The 16,938-nt window shown below is 39.1% G+C and overlaps 3 protein-coding genes across 11 annotated transcripts in view; 1 reads left to right on the plus strand and 2 right to left on the minus strand.

Moving 5' to 3' along the window:
- The window catches only part of shisa6b (shisa family member 6b), a 66,306-nt gene extending 62,742 nt beyond the window's left edge, over positions 1–3,564 (plus strand). For all 6 annotated transcript variants that reach the window (XM_086016416.1, XM_086016418.1, XM_086016419.1 and 3 more), the window contains one exon: positions 1,575–3,564. In XM_086016416.1, coding sequence (XP_085872542.1) covers positions 1,575–2,429 — 855 coding nt within the window. In that variant the 3' untranslated portion in view covers positions 2,430–3,564. The remainder of the gene's footprint in view (positions 1–1,574) is intronic.
- Positions 1–6,635, minus strand: part of LOC147129530 (transmembrane protein 238-like) — a 143,471-nt gene extending 136,836 nt beyond the window's left edge. For all 4 annotated transcript variants that reach the window (XR_015082523.1, XR_015082522.1, XR_015082524.1 and 1 more), the window contains exons 1-3: positions 6,493–6,635; positions 5,904–6,031; positions 5,646–5,716 (exon numbers count right to left, since the gene is read on the minus strand). The gene's annotated coding sequence lies outside the window, so the exon portion shown is untranslated. The remainder of the gene's footprint in view (positions 1–5,645; positions 5,717–5,903; positions 6,032–6,492) is intronic.
- Positions 6,636–12,298: 5,663 nt separating this feature from the next.
- Positions 12,299–16,938, minus strand: part of dnah9 (dynein, axonemal, heavy chain 9) — a 124,824-nt gene continuing 120,184 nt past the window's right edge. Inside the window, exons 76-78 of the mRNA XM_086017687.1 lie at positions 16,093–16,346; positions 15,879–16,014; positions 12,299–12,952 (exon numbers count right to left, since the gene is read on the minus strand). Of these exons, the coding sequence (XP_085873813.1) occupies positions 12,725–12,952; positions 15,879–16,014; positions 16,093–16,346 (618 nt within the window). The 3' untranslated portion in view covers positions 12,299–12,724. The remainder of the gene's footprint in view (positions 12,953–15,878; positions 16,015–16,092; positions 16,347–16,938) is intronic.

A 16,938-nucleotide genomic window follows, 5' to 3' on the forward strand; every position in this document is an offset into this window, starting at 1 on the left:
ACGAAGAGGACTCTAAAAAACTCCTCCTGAGGAAGACGGCAGTTGACATCCAAACTAATCGAGGTAAATAAAAATAAAAAAAACTCATCGTCTTAAGCAAAGAAAAAAAAACTCGGCACTTCCATGTTATCCTTCAAATTATCTTTGCATGTCTGGTCATCATCTCTAAAGTCTCTTCAGTCAGTCTGGCAGTATTTGGTTAGTCGAAATCAGCTTCAGTACAGTATGGAGTTTGGCTTCGATGTCAATCAAGCATCATAGGTTGTCGTTTTCTTATTAGTGGACACCCTGCAGTGTTCTTTACTGAAGTGCATGACAGGCACGTTTTCCGGACAGCCAGAGGATGATCGTGATAAATACCCTCCATGATAAGTAAACACCATTTGGTTGTCTGGGGGCCAAGGGCCTCCACTGATTCTGACATCCAGAGAATAAACGTTTTCTAATACTTGGTACAGAAATGTTGAGGAAAACATGTTACAGTCGTTTCTTGACAGCAGAGTCCTCATGGAGTGGGTGCTAATATTTTGATGGACAGTGTTTGCACAATCGTCTGCTTCAGTCAGTATGTCCCAAGCACCGCACATCTCATGCAACATTGATGCTTTCTTCATGCATCCCTTGAATTGAAAGATGTTACCGTTTCTTTTTTATTTAAATCATTGGTGCTGGTATGCTGTCAAGGTGCTTGCAAAGCCGATAGTCTTCCTTGTTACCTCACAAAGTAAATACTAGCCAGATCAGGTTGTAGTGGTTGTATGTCGAGTTAAACCAAACTGAAACACGATAAACATGAATTTGAAAAAAATGATTTACCTTAGCAGGTTTATAGCAAGACTAGATGACAGAACTCATTAACTGACAAGCCTACAGTAAGAAAATGGCTGGCTTGGAATCAGTCCCTTTTCAATATATACAGTTTTATGTATTTTGCAAATTTACAATTTGTCGTCCTTTTCAAATATGCAGTGAGTATTGATTATCTCATATATAGTCCCCTCAATGTATCTTGAAAAGTCATGAACAACCAACGGTCACTAGAAAGGCAACTTGTCCCATGATTCGTTCTGCCAATACAGAAAAGAATTGACTGTTTCTAGAGTATTGATTTTCGGTTTGAGACATTTTCACGAGTTGTGGCACGGTAACATCATGAATATAATTAGTGTACGTAGTGGCTCATTTCCTAGAGTAGTTGTCTCCCAACCATAATGCTGTGCATTTGATCCTGAGCCCGTATGAGCACGTTGAAATGTTCTTGAGCGCCCAGTTGCTCCTGATGCTGCATAATCAGTAGGTGAAAGTGGAGACATTGTTAAAACGCTTGGAGTTATAATGCAATATTTGTTCAATAAGCTGTCATTTATCCAGCGCATTTGAATTATGAGACAGAAATTATGTAATTAATGCCGCACCAAAGTAGTGCTAGAAAACTACTTTCATATGATTGATGAGTTAATGATATAGTAGACTATATAAAAATCCCTATACAGTAATAAACAGAGTAGGCAATAAGGGAATGATTAAGGACAGACCCCATGACTAACAATTTCCATGTTTCTGCTGCTATACAGCATCGGGAACAACAGCAGCTTCAGAGTCAGGGTCCGCAGTCTTCCATGTTGCAGGCAACTCCCCAGTCACAGTCCTCCCAACAACAGTCCCAGCAAAGACAGAGACCCCGCCGCGTCCAAAGAGCCATGTCCCAGGATCGGGTTCTGTCCCCACAGAGAGCCCCACAACAGGATTACAACACGTCATCTAATGGTATGTCCCCTTACGGAGGCCGGATTCTCTCAGACGAACAGCTGCTGTCTGCCGAACGCCTTCGATCCCAGGAACGCCTGCTTCCACAGGACCGCTATACTTCCCAAGACCGCCTGTACACCAAAGACCGCATGTACTCCAAGGACCGACTTCTCTCACAGGATCACCTCTACTCAAAAGACCGCCACTACTCTCAAGAACGACTCTACTCACAAGATCGCCTGTACTCACAAGACCGCCTTCTATCCCAGGATCCTCTGCTCTCACCGGACAAGCTGATGATGTCTCTGAAACGGGGCATGGTCAGCAGCATGTCCGGTGGGTTTTACGGAAGCGACAAGTCCATGTCGCGCGCCATCTCGCACACAGACGTCTTCATACCCACCACGCCTCTTATGGATCGCTACAAGATGACCAAAATGCACTCCCATCCCAGTGCCTCGAACAACAGCGGCGGAGGAGTCAGCGCTGGAACTCCAGGAGCGGCAGCAGCCCCACACTCCAACACTTTAGCAATGAACCAGACTGTGTCCAAGCGGCAGGCATTTGCCGCCAGACGGACTCACACTGTGGAGCAGCTCCACTACGCCCCACAGCATCACCAGCAGCAACAACATCCGCAGCACTACCGCACAGGAAGCAAGACTGAGGTGACTGTGTAATGGCAACCAAGGAGTGCCTGAACTGCACAGACAAAAACACAATTGGCCTAAGTAGGCTGGTGTGCTCACTACCCTATTAGAGTTGGACAGTAGTGATTTCATTTTACTTTGACCCATGTTCCAGGACCAAGAACATCCACTAGCTTAATGTGAGAGACCGGTAAAACGAGCTACACTGTACACTACATTCAGATTATTTTAATTTGGGAGGTGCAAAATTATCACTTTCATATGCCGACTATCGCTCCCTTCTCGTTTCATTCTCTTATTCATGCACAGGCCTCGGCCTCATTCCGTGTGTGTTCAAGTTTCAACCGACCCCCTTTGTCTAGCCAACTTACTGTATCTAGGAACTTTTCTGGCAAATTTTAAAGGGCTTTGCACAGTGAAACCCACGGGCCAAATTTCTCCTTGATTTCTGATGTGCAACACAAATGATGATCTTGGATGAGCCTGTAATAACATTATACATATATAAATACATTGATGGAAAAAAAAAAAGTGTGCACCATGTCCTACTCATAACTATAAAGCATCTCAAAGAGAGAAGATAAAATGGATGTTATTTGCACTCTCAGGTGCCTCTAACAGATGTTCCATTTTTAAAATGTGGGTTACAAAGCACAATCATTAAGGGAAAAATGATTATATTGTTTCAGCGTTTTTAGTGATGGCTAGCATTTTTTTCAAGCAAACCATAACAATTCTATAGTTTTGTTCCTTTTGCTTCAAGTAGATGATTGTAAATAAGCTATAATAGAGACATTATCCTGGACAGATCTGAACTGAATGGACTTCGTATTAGACTGTCTGTTTTAAATAGATTCTTTAAAAGAATAAGTAAAAATTATCACTGTTTTGTGAGTTCAGATTAGAAACCCACTTAACCAAGTATTTGACAGGAAAAACTACTATACTGTGTGTGTCTTTGCAAAACTGTTTGTAGGGAGAAAGGAATGACCGTGTGATGATTAAAAAAAAAAAAAAAAATGTATACCACTGTTCATACTTGGATGTGTACCATATTCCATTGACATCACCGAAGTTGAAGATTATGGAGATAGATTATAATGCTTGTAGGGACAAATAAACATTCATATTTTTCTAAACATTCAATTTTGGTACTTCAGGCCAATCTGTGTTGTGTATCTTTATTTTCACTACATTACCAGAGTGTGACTGTGGTGTGCAAACTTTATTTGTGGGTTTTGGATATACATTCATACTTGCTGAAGGAGGCTTCGTATCAGGTGTTTTTACTCAGTAGAAGCACAAATCATTTTAAATTCAGTCACATCACGTTGAGTCACATTTTATGAGCATACCAAGTGTTGAATAACTCATAGCTTTTGAATCAGCAAAAAATGCCATGGACGGAGCTGAGTTAATATACTGCATATAAGATAAATAAATATTGAATGTTCTACCTACTAAAGATTACGAATGACTTTGGGCTATTATTTTTACAATGTATAGCCTTCAACCATAACCAAAACTTCCTGCTCTTGACCTTCCCTACTAGCATGAAAATGTCATGCCTCAACAGAACTGGGACTTTTTTTTTTCCATGGCAGGCTTTGGATGAGCCTATTAAATTGTTTTAGTTGAAATGAGAAGCACAGACAGAAGTCATATACTGTAGGTCTCATATAATTCAAATGAACTTTAACATCCGGTGTGCATAAAAAAGAACATGACTAATTACACTCTATATGCAACATAGGGAAATTTGGCATTTAGGCTGCATGGGTGTGCTGATGAATCGTTCAAAACCTGGAATATGGCTGAACAACTGTAGAAAAGTAAAAATAAAGATAGTCCTCATTCATTTTGTATTGAAGACTAGCAAAGAATATATTTATATATTTATATACACACACATACATATACATATATATATATATACATATATATATATATATACACATATATACATATACATATATACACACACACAAACATATACACCCATACATATACAGTACACACACATACTGTAATATCTATACATATATATAAAAGAGCTCAAAGAGGAGAGACAAGGTGCTGAAGAATCGTGCAGAAAATGAGAGATAAAAAAAAGGAAAAGGAGTTGTATCTGGACACACAGATCAGCTGCTCAAATACGCGTTTCTCATTGCCAATCTTAACTATACAAAAGTTATCAGGATTTTTTTTTTTCTTTAAAGATTTTTGTATATAGTAGTTCTATATGGAGTATAAATAAAGAAATAAAGGAATACTTTTGAAATTAATTTTATTTTCAAAAATTACGTCGCAGCAGAGCTTTTTTTAAAAATCTATTCTGCTTTGCTTCAAGACAAGAAATAAAATTTGGCTGTTATGCACAATGAGAATTTAAGAAAAGTAACAGTTTTTAATGTTACTATGCATCTTTATTTACATAGCACTAAATTGTTTTCATATTGTCTTATTTTTATTGTTTAAAAAAAAACCCGCTTTCCCTGGTATTTACACCCCCCAATAAATAAATAAATAGATGCGCTAGATAGATGCGCTAGATAGATAGATGCGCTAGATAGACAAATAGATAGATAGATATATACGCTCGATAGAGAGATAGCGATAGCGACACATAGATTAGAAATTAGAAAGTGGCTCCTCAAATGAAGTTGTTCATTTGCATATATATTCTTCAAAGAAGAAAAAAAAGAATCTTTTATATATACTGTATACTCTTGAAAAGTAGTTGCTCCCTGCGTTACAGTTCTATCAGGTTCGGCCATATTGCTTTGTGTGTCATGCCAAACATTGTTTAGTGGCATCAAAATGCAGTTCAGTGCAAACTAGAATCAACCCAAATATGATTGTTAAATTATTTGTCTATGTATGTGTCCTTGTTTGGGCTTTCTGAACCAGTCTACTTTAACATGTAAATATTGTACATACAAGTAGAGTACAACATACCGGACAATTACAGCTGTGATTTGGTAGCATATCATACGAAAATAGTTGGTACAGAAACAAATATGAAAGTGACACACAATTGTCATTCAATTAAACTGAAAGCTATCCATTAAATGTAGGTATTAGATGACTGAACTACAAGTGAGGTTATCAAGTTCAATATTTTTTTTGAGCTCTGATTTTTGAGTGGGATTAGCGAGAATGAGAGTTCTCTTATTTAGCTGCATCTAATATTTTTAGCCAAGCATATTTAGCAAAGATCTAGCCAGCAGGCAAGAACAGACTCACCCTGGAACATTTTCCGAACTGTTGAGTTGACTTGCAGCTCTGCAGCTGTCATATCCAAAGTTGACATCTCACTGGAACATAAACCAAGAGGACAGTTAGGAGCACAGCCTTTTTCAGTCAATAAATCAAGCCAACATCTGCTGTCATATTTTCAGATTCAAATCAACACTTCATTTTTTTTTTTTTTTTTTTGCAGTTGGCTGAGACAAACTGCAAAACATCCAAATGTTTACTTACTTGTACTTCTAATGTACTTACGTATTTTTTGGGGGGGGGTCAGTGTCTGTTTGTTGTGGTTCTCCAAACATAACACTTGATGTTTGAAATAGCAGCAGAAATTCTGGCCGTGATGGGGTTTGTCCTCATAAATGCCAGTTAGTAGGGCTCTGAAATTAAGATAGGAGTAGTAAGCTAGAGCTTGGTATTTAATAGTTTCAACTTGACATATTGCCCATACTTTATTCTCAAACCAGGCCAGCAATGCAATGCGATCATACAACCTGAATTAAGACCCAAGTCTTCATAGCTGCCTTTAATGCTGGCCGGTGCAATTTATGATCTCCTATAAATTCATGGGAATCTCTTTGCGTGAACAACAACTCTCGCAACAAACCCCGGCTAAATGGATACGCTTGCGTCTCCAATTCTCAACCCATCAGCATTTAAATGAAAATATGAATTTGCAATCAGGGAATCTACTGAGGGCGGGATAGGCAACAGGTAGCAGAGGTTGACATTCTTGTGATAGACTTGACTGCCACTGCATCTTAAAATGTTTTCCCATGAGCTACTCAAAAACATTCCACGTGGGCAAGATGGTTGTAATACAGTGTTACAATTTCTTTACCTCTACTTTTAATGCACACTTCCTCTCTGCACAACTTCTTGCTGTTGTTATGGTTTGTCTTCCAGTTGTACTGGTGAGAAGGATCGTCTAGTTGCACACCTGCTGCCCATTTGCCAATCAGCTTGTTCATAGGCGGAGCTGTGAGGGAGAAGAGAGAGTATTCCAATTGTGTTCATTTATATAGTTGCTCTATATAAATACTCTACTCAGTAATCTGTTATATTTGTTTAATCCCTCGTGAAGATCATATTTGGTATTTTGACCAGATTTTTGTTTTTGGGCATCTCCTTTCCAACGTGGTGCTGTTCATGACTTTTATAGTGTTGACTTGCAGGAACTCCACATTGACCTTATTGTCTTTGCAGTTTTTGGTTATCTTGTTCAAATTTTCTGGAAAAATATTCCTATAAAGTTGTCCCAAACTTTCAAGTCATGTGAAACAACAAATCACATTTTAGTACCTGTGTTTTACAGATAGCTTGATTTAATCAGGATGCATGCATGCATCTAACTTTAGAAGCGGTGTTATGCACTGCGCTTGGTTCAAAGTCTGTGGACTGTTAAACTGTACCCTGTATTATCAAAATGCTTTAAAATATTTTTTTTTGTTGAATTCATACAACACAATTACTTCCCATGGTGTTTTTAAAATCCTGCACACAAGTAAAACTATTAAAAAAGAAAACTAATACTAAAACTGAACAAAACACATTTTTTGAAAGAACAAACAAAAACTATCAAAGCCGCCCTGAAAAGTAATTAAAACTTTAAAAAACAAAAGTCAAAACCACATAAAAATGAAGCGTAATTAAAATTCCCAAACTATAATGACCTTGCTTCTGTCACATTTTGATTCCTGAGGTCAAATGACATCTTCATACATTTCAAAACTCCAAGATAAAAATAATTGCAACAACCAAACAAAACTTCCGGTGAACGTCATCTTGAATGTGGACCAAAAGATAATCAGTGCCATTATGAGGCACAGGCATCTGCCAACATGTGGTAAGTGTTTTTGCCGTCAACTGCCCGAGTGCCTAAAAAGTACTCGAAATCCACCGTTGTCTTGCAGTTTATCTCCCCACGTGCAGCACCCAAACCGAGCTATTCATGATAATCCACTGATTGTAGACCGCTAAAAGACATTTGTTTTACGACAGATGCCAGATTCGGATAAACATTTAATTAGCAACTCATCAGCACTGTCAAAGCTAATTACCTCCGGCACCAGTCGCAGCCAAAAGCAGCTCCTTGCGCTGCTGGTCTGCACAGCGGCAGTGCAGTGACTCTACTGGCAGAACCCCGGGCTGCGTGTATTGTCCCAATATTGCGGGCTAATCCACCCGTTTTGTCACAGTCAACTCTTCTGGGTGGGAGCGGTGCGGAGAATGTGTTAGCATTCCAAATGGAGGCAAGATGGTGCCATTTATCAACACTTTACACGCTTATTATGAAAATGACTGCTTGCAGTGCATTAACCACACGTTCCTCCTCGCTGAATGTGGTGTGAGGTTTGGGGTATGTGTTGGACACCTCGCAAGTGGCTTCTTAGAGAGAGGAAGAAATCAACATTAACATTGAGGAATGCAATCAACATCAATTTGACTTTGGATTTCGACTGTCTTGCTTTCTTCGGCCATGATGATGTCGGACTCTTCCACTGAAGTTTCCGCTGCTTGGCCTCTAGGTCGTACGCGAAGATTCATTACTCATCACCAGTGAGTCACTCACTCACTCAGTCTGCTCATTGCTTGACGACCTGACAGAGGATATTCATATAAAAGCATGTGGGAAAAGGTTGACTGGTTTCACAGAGTTGAGTTCAAAATGATTTACTCTAGGGTAATTATATTAAAGTTTGCGTTTGAAATGTACTGTATCTTAAAATGAAAAAAAAAAATGCTGTGCATCATTCACTCGATAAATATCTGAATCCAGCAGACTATACATCTAATTTAAAAATGTATCTGCATACAGATGATTTTACTTTGTGCAACCACTTGACAAAATAAAATTGAGTAAATTCAACCATTTTTTTCAGTGTATGTGTCACCAGTGCTGCAACCTTTCTGACAGACCTAAAAATCCATGTTCAGCTGACGGCACATCCGGATATAATAATGGGGACTGGATTTGATAAATAAGAATGTTGAGTAAAGTTGAATATGTTAGTGTGAATGTTGAATAAGTGTCATCGTCATTATGTTGATTATATTTGTATTTGGCGAAGGCACGTAAACAGCAATGTCTCTCTAGGATTCTCATTAGTGGCTTTACTGGACTGACCAGTAACCAAGCAACCACCTAATGTCTCACACAATACGGATGCTTAAGATGTCCCCGCCCGCACACCCGTCAGAGATGACCAAGTATCAGGGGCAGGGGGCGGTGCCTCGCCAGATGGAATAGTCACTATTTTCCTCCTTACCAATATTCAATATTCAAATAAAAAAGGTACACTGACAACTGACAGAAGCCAAGGTTTTGAAAGAAAGAAAGAAAAAGAAAAAAACAAATAGCTGAGGAAGCTTATTGGTAGACTCAAGTGAGTAGGCTGACGAACATAGGTGAAAACAAATTTAAAAAAATTAACGAGCAAGACATTTACCAGAAAAAAAACCCCCAAAAAACAAGACCTAACGTGAAACAAAACTAATATAATTAATATATTATCCACCAAAGCTCACCACATTATATTTGAAAGTTTTATCCACAAAGCCACCCCCCGCGCCCCTGCTTATCTTGTTTTCTCTGTCCATACAGATAATTCTGTATCTCAAATTCAGTGCTTCTCAATTATTTTCTGTTATGCCCCCACAAGGAAGAAGAAAACATTTCAGGGCCCTCCGCCAACATTCTGCAGCGACTATAAATAGTATAATTTGTCTAGAAAATTGTTAAGTACATCTCTACTGTTTCCATTGTATGCCTATTAACAGTAACGACAGAAAAAAAGAAAGATTAACAATTTACAAAAAACACATCAATTTGCCTGAAATAAAAAAAAAAATTAAATCCCTATTTAAACCCCCCAAAAATATCAGATAATTGACCTAGATGAAACAGAAAAATAAAATGTAATAAAACCAATATCATATTCCGCAATCCTTTGTGTTAAATTACTTTGTTTGGATGGTGTGGCCATTGTTTATCATCATATTTTAGAGTATCTGGTGATAATGAGTCTCTGAGTCTTATGGTGGTTTTGGTGATGTGGTGTGGGCATGGATGATCAGTTTGTCATACAGTTGACACCCCCACGCCCCCCTCTCTCCCTCTCTCAGCTCTCTGATCTGGCATCAGCAACTTCCTCTTTAAGAGGTTCAAATCGAAACCTGTAAAGTAGAATTGTTTACGCAACACATTAACTCTGTGGACAGCAACATCCATTTCACCCAGGAAGGCATTGTCATTTTTGGACTGCAACGTGTGGGCAGGGAAGAAGGAAAGCATTAAAATGCGGTCTACAAAAAAACTACCCACACAGACATGCGATGTTCCCTCTAATTTTCACACAAACTCCCTGAGCATTCCTTGAACCACAGTGAGCAACATCAGACGTACACAAACCATTATCACACCTGTCCAAACACTGAGATCATAAGTTACATGTTGGTATGCTACAAAAAAATTCAAACTGCCTTTATATCAAAATAGAACATATCTTTGTGTTTGTATATTCTATTTTATAAAATCAGCCCGTTTGTTACTTTTATTTTAGCAACCAGGTTATTTGACGCATAATTAATTAAATCTCAATACAGTCTGTATACATATATATTTTTTGTTTCATACCAAACAGCCATTTGGCTTAGCTCTAGGTGAGCTGAGATTCTAGGAGTTCTAGTGCTAGGGCACTAACTAGGTGTTATCAGAACCATTGTGAATAAAGCAGAGAATATCACTATCAATATATTTCAGAATATCAAATAAAATGCTGGAAAAGAGTAATTGGATCTACACAGATATCTGAAGCTTTCATGTTGCTTTTGTCCTTTTTCCAGATTTCATCAAAATGATAATCATTGAACCCAAATGTAATCATCTGCACTTCCTTTGATGGGACTGTTGCCCCCACAAACGTGGCGGCGTATTAAAAGCTTTCTCTTCATATGTGCGATGGTAATATTACATCAAACACATAACCTAAGGCTAACTCGTCATCATTAGCCATAAGTTAACGTGAACGTTTGCAGCTTGAAGCAAGTACCTTGACTAACGGTGAGGTGAATATTAGCAGCTAACAAGCCAAATGGCTAACTGAGATGCCACAAATGTGCTTGCTTTTCAAATGCTGAAATGCAAGCTCCTTCTCGTAGATTTTGCATTGCGTTCCTCTGTAATATTTGCGGTGAAATGCTCAAACATTCAGGCTATGTTGCTGCCGCGTGGAAGGATTCCGGCGTCTATTGTTTACAAACATTATGAAAAGGTCTGTTCTACAGCGATTGGAAGGTCAATAGTATAATGCCACTTAAATCTGTATTATGGTTGTTCGACTTAAATTCTCACCCATGTATCATCCGTTCCACCCCCTTCACACCTCCCTGTCTCTGAGTGCATTATTAAAGCTCTCCAAGTTCTGGATGAAAAAGAAATAGAAAAATGTGTCGGTATCTATTGTATAGGGATTGGTTAGAGATTGTCTTTTCTTTAATTGTACTCTAGGAGGGAATGACTGATTAGCAAGAGTGCTGTAGTCAGTGTTTGATCTCAGAAGAGGTGCAATTGGGAGATTACCCTGGTAGGTCGGGGAATGATGGGGAATTAAACTGTAAGAAATCATATCCATTTATGAAAATCAAATCAAATGCGAAGTCCGTAAAAACCATTCCCCATAAATACAAATGTGTATATTAAGATATAATATTGTGACTTCAGACCTATTGATGTAGTCGATTTTTTTTTTTTTTTGTAATGGCAGAAACAAATGAATTCAAAACAATTTCCTCACAGTCCTACGATTTGTCATACTCTACTTTCAGACAGTGCCTTTTGGCATACTCATCTTAATGCTTTCTATTAAATCTTTGGCCATAAAATTACTCCAAACAAGAACAATAATAAATACTTGCCGGGTGCAGCAATGTGATGCTTGTGAGAAAATAAACTTGCTATAGGGTTAATTGTTGTTGCTGCTTGTAATGACTTGTTCACACTGAGTGACTGGTGCTGCCAAGAATAACTAATGAATAAATCTTTGACATTATAGTAGTCCTCCCAATGACTTCATGAACAGTGACTGAAAATAGAGCAAATGACTATCACGGCAGAACAATACACGCAGATTGAGGGAGGGATAGCGTGGAAATGTTTCATTTTTAATCGTCCTTGAGAACCGCGCCAGGGGCATGAAGCACAGGACACACAAACTGCTCCAACACTGTAAAGTGATGTCTCAAGGAGGAGCCTTTATCCATTTAAGTACTGGAAATAAAAGTTGTTATGATGCACTGAGTGTGTCCTGAATCACAAGAGCAAAAAAAACAAGAGAGCACATTTGAGAAATGCGGTCACTGAGCTAAAATGTCAGTTTGTCAAAAGAATTGAGACGGCCTTGTTAGTATAAAAGCTTGTTTACACGTACTGTGGTAGTACATTATGCCCAGTTACCCATCTACTTGGCACCTGGTATTTTCACATTCTGTAATTTATTTATAGCTTTATAGTTTACAGTTTTTTTTTTTCATCATCAGGCAATGTGGCAAAGAGCAGATGAACAAGCAACAGAAAGGAATTTTCTTGTTTATTGCTATAAAAAAATCTTTGGAACTACAAAAATAGTGAAGATAAGCGGTATAGAAAATGAGATGAGAAAAATCCATGTTGCTTTACAACAAATCTGTTGATAAAATACAGAACTTTATCAGGAACCTCAAGTTGTTGAACAGTGATGGAAGCTAAAGACAAGTAAAACAAATAATATGTAACTATGAGAATAAAGTAAACACATTTAAAGTGAGCTTAATGTGCAAATTTATGTGTTCAACATGGGGGGAAAAAAGAACAATTGCACAATTTATCTTACCGTCAATCTCATCTATGTATCAATCATTTGCAATACAGTAGATTTCAGAAAAGCTTTCTGAGACCTGAGAAAATGATGGGACTTTTGTCAAAATACAAGCAAAGACAATTGGCATACGGTATCATCAGTTCAAATGCGAGCCGATCCTTGACCCTGTGGCACCATCACTATTACAAACTTTAAATGAAAGCTTCTGGAATCTTGCTAGATCTGCAAAAGCAAAGCAACTCCAGCCAAGGTCCACTTGGAGGGCTTTTCTTTGGTCTTCAGGTTAAAGGTCCACACGTACGTTGGCCCCCTTTGACGGGTTTTATAAACCGGACACTGGTACGTGTTCCTGTTCTCCTGTTTGTCCACGGGGATGGCCCTGACGAAGATGACTGGCATGATAGGAGTGAGCTCTTTCAGGCGGGCGTCCACAATCAATCCGGTCTGACAGAGAAAGACGGGCAGGGATGACAATGCAGCGAACCACAGATTGACATGTGTCAAAGAGCTAAGGGAAGTAATTAATTTGTGTAAAGTGCAGTGAAAGCTTGTTAATTCTGTATTTTTTTTCCCCTGCCAATGAGGCCGCATTTAAATGTTGGACTAATCCTGTTTGACACGAGCCATGCGGGACATTCAGAGCACACAACATTGTCATAATCTTGAAGTGTGTTTGAAAGTCGGCGGTGTTTGAGACAAAGTCAAAATGCCCTGCCTCAAAAAACACTCACTGAACACACTGAAACAGGGAGGTCTGTCTCGCTAATTAATCCTCCTACATTTAGTGCCTGACAAACTGAAGTTTCACCATGCATGCATAGAGGATTGCAGGGCTGTGCGTAAATCCTGATGACTTTGGTAAAGTCGGAGGACAAAAGCCTTCATTGAATCTGCAAATACTGTAAAACTTTAAGGAAATATTAAAGTCCATGTGGGGTAAATACTGTACAAATGATAGGAATCTCCTAGCAGGACTTTTGTCCTCGATGAAATACGGTAATGAGGTGGAATTGCATGGCCGTATATGACCGTGATGGATCTCACTCAAAATGTATTCCCCTCTAGTTTCCAATGATAGGGATGTGAAAATATGCATTAAAGCATCATTATAATTGTCAAAGATGCAATGGAACAACCCGGGAAAACATATGTCAGAAATTGTGCAAAATCACTGTGGCTTGTATTAAACAATCCAAACATTATTTAACGATCATCATCTGGTTCGGTTAAAGCAATTTTCTGTGATGTGTAATTCATATTAAACACCCTCTGGCTTGATTACTCTTCAAAAAAATAGTTGCCATTCATTTGTATCCAGTAATTTAATTTGTGATATGTCAACCTCTGTGGCATCTGAAATCATCTCGATGTCAGACAAACTGTCACAGGTCGAATCAAAGTACGGGTGTCCTGGCAAAGGCAGAGCTACGTATCCCCATAACGTAACGTATCCCCAGAACTTCAGTTCATCCAATGTTTGGCGACATTTTGGATTTATCCAGAAAGAAGGTGGACAAGAGACATGCAACTTGCAAACATACTTGAAACGGGAGCAAGTTGTGACCACCGCTCTTGACCCTTCAAATTTGAATACAGCTACATGCATATGAAAGGGGAAAGTATAGCTACTATTACTTTTTATGTACCACGAGCGGCTTTCCAATTCCATAATGAAGTCTGCAACATTGGAATGGAATTGGATGGTATTGCATAGGGCATCTTAAATGTATCGTATTGTTGCCAGTGTCTTGAGGTGGGCCTCAATTTACATGTGTACTCTCCTATCAGGTCCTCATAATAAGGTGAGCTTAAAAAAAAAAAATCAATCAATCAATACACACAATTTGAACGCGAGCCGCATACCTATATGTCTAATTTAGTATGAGCATATATATTATATTTATATATATATATATATATATATTAAAAAAACATAACTCTCGTAAATCTCTGGTGTGCCATGGCGTCACGGTCACTTAGAACACATCAAATCCAGTATCTAGCTTTCTTTTATGTATGATATCCCTTTGAATAAGAGGTGAACTTCATAAATATGGATCAGTAGGCTTATCATAAATCTTTGACTTTTATTGCTACACATCTGTGTCTTGTAGGAGTACCGCTTACTCTCGTATGCACACTATTCCCCGACACTGGCGCAAGACTGGCCTTTGGAGAGACGAGGAGGGCAGCGAGTGGATGAGGAGTGACGAGAGCATCGACGAAAAGCTACCCGAGTCATCTAACAGAGTCATTTGCCTGCGTCTCTAACTTTAATGAAGAAAAAAGGAACCACTCAACTAAGGGGAGATCTAAGTGTTCAAGTGCACACTCTGCACATTCCCCAATTAACAAGTCTACAGGGATGCAGCTTGAAAGCTAGGCAACATATTCTTTATAGAGGTAGCATGCTTAGATAGACAGAGCTAAGAGAAGCAGAGTAATGCGCTGCAGCCGAATGCAAGTGGGATGCAAAGTAGAAAATCAAGGCACAAATGGAATGCGGAATCCCTTAAGGAAAGAAATCTCCAACTTAATTTACTGAGTAAGTTTAGGTGCAACGAAAGGTGAATTTACCTCATGTCCAGGAGCTTGTCAGCTTTGCATCTTAAGTTAGAGTTTGGAAGCAATGTACAAACAGTGCAAGGTATACAGTCTGTCAGTCATGGCCCGTTTTGGTGACGATTGACAAGTGACTGAATACTTTCTAAAACAGACGGACTGACGAATGGCGGAAGTCGGTTTTCATCCGTCAGTGTAATCGTCACTAACCGCGTCCGTCAGTCCGCCGCTGACGGATACCCGTTTTTCAGATGTTTTGGGGGGGACCGACTGACGGACCAACGGACATATGACGGACTAACTGACGAACTGACTGACAGATTGACGGACTGCCGATTACAATTCAGTTCGTCACGAAAAATGACGGACTGACGAATGACGGATGGGTACCCTGGCTGCTGACGGATGACGGACCGGCTGACTGACAGATTGACGGACTGCCGATTACAATTCAGTTCGTCACGAAAAATGACGGACTGACGAATGACGGATGGGTACCCTGGCTGCTGATGGATGACGAATGATGGACCAGCAAATTTGAATAAAATGCCCACCACTGGTATCCACCGTGCCTCATGATTAATAAAGAAATGAACAGACCCTTTACCCCCCAAGATCTTAATCAATCTTACAAAAGACATGATTGACAATTCTATGCTACCAATTTTATGGAAACCATTTTGGAAACGCCCACGAATCCATATTTCTTCTGTTTTGAATTGCTGTGTTGCCGTAGGGGAAAAGGCAGCTGTCAAAATACTTCTCCCTAGAAAGGTAAGCAAAAAATACTAAACAAGTTTAGCTATACCTGTGTGTCCCAGCGAGCACCCTCCATGTATAGCCCATGGACGTAAGCCCCTTCTCGAGGTGCCGATGTCAGGTCCTCACGGTTCTTCTTGGTAACATCACATTGCAGACTCATGCTATCCAAAGGCCACTCATTCCTGTTATCCAAACATGGAATCTTTGTATCACACTAAGAAATTCAAGATACTATCCATATAAGCCCTGCTGTTAAGTACTTGCGAGCCATGGCTTGCATGATGGCGGTGAGGAAGGACTGTGGGTTGAAGAAGCCGGTCAGCCACACTGCGCAAGGTAAGACAAAGTCAGTTGTCCAGACTTCCAGCTCCTTGATTCGTGCCAGCAGGTCAGAGAACCACAGAGTCAGGCCACATATGGAGGGGTAAGCACGCTTTGTCCAAGTCTCTGGTACCATGTCCAGGAAAAGAGCATTCTGGAGGTTCTCCATGTCACTGGTCATGGTTAGTTCCCCCTAAAGGATCAATACAAGACAGCGATCTCACATTTAGGGGCTGATTTCAACTAAAAAAAATGAAGTAAACTGTGTTTGTTTTTTCCAAGTATATTAGCTGTTATACCAAATAGTATTCTATCTAGTCTAATAGTATATTATGTATAGCTACATATTCATAAGTATGGTAGTGTACAGCATTTGATATATTGTGCACAAATCTGTATATGATATTATATCATATGATATGATATAGAACTACCGTAGTGGATTGACAAATATTTGATATATTGTTCACGTAAGGGAGATTAAACGGGTAGGACCAGATAAGGTTATACTTCTTCCAACTCCTTTTTGAGCGTGTAAGTGTGTATTTCATTTCTAGTGACTGCTGATTAATGTGTAACTTTCTCGTGTTGCTTTTGTTGATGCTTTGTTTCTGTGGTATGTTTGTACTTTTTGTCTTCTGAGAGAATGAGTGTAAATTCCTTCAGAAAAGACTTGACACAGTTCTGACAACTATTTCTGAAATCGACATTACATTCTAAAAATTTCACAATAAGACAAAGCCAAAATACAATTTAAAGCAATGATGTTTTTAACTTTTAAAATC

This window comes from Filicampus tigris, chromosome 19 (assembly GCF_054856515.1).
Source record: "Filicampus tigris isolate MCC_2025a chromosome 19, RoL_Ftig_1.0, whole genome shotgun sequence".
In the NCBI taxonomy this organism is placed as follows: domain Eukaryota; kingdom Metazoa; phylum Chordata; class Actinopteri; order Syngnathiformes; family Syngnathidae; genus Filicampus; species Filicampus tigris.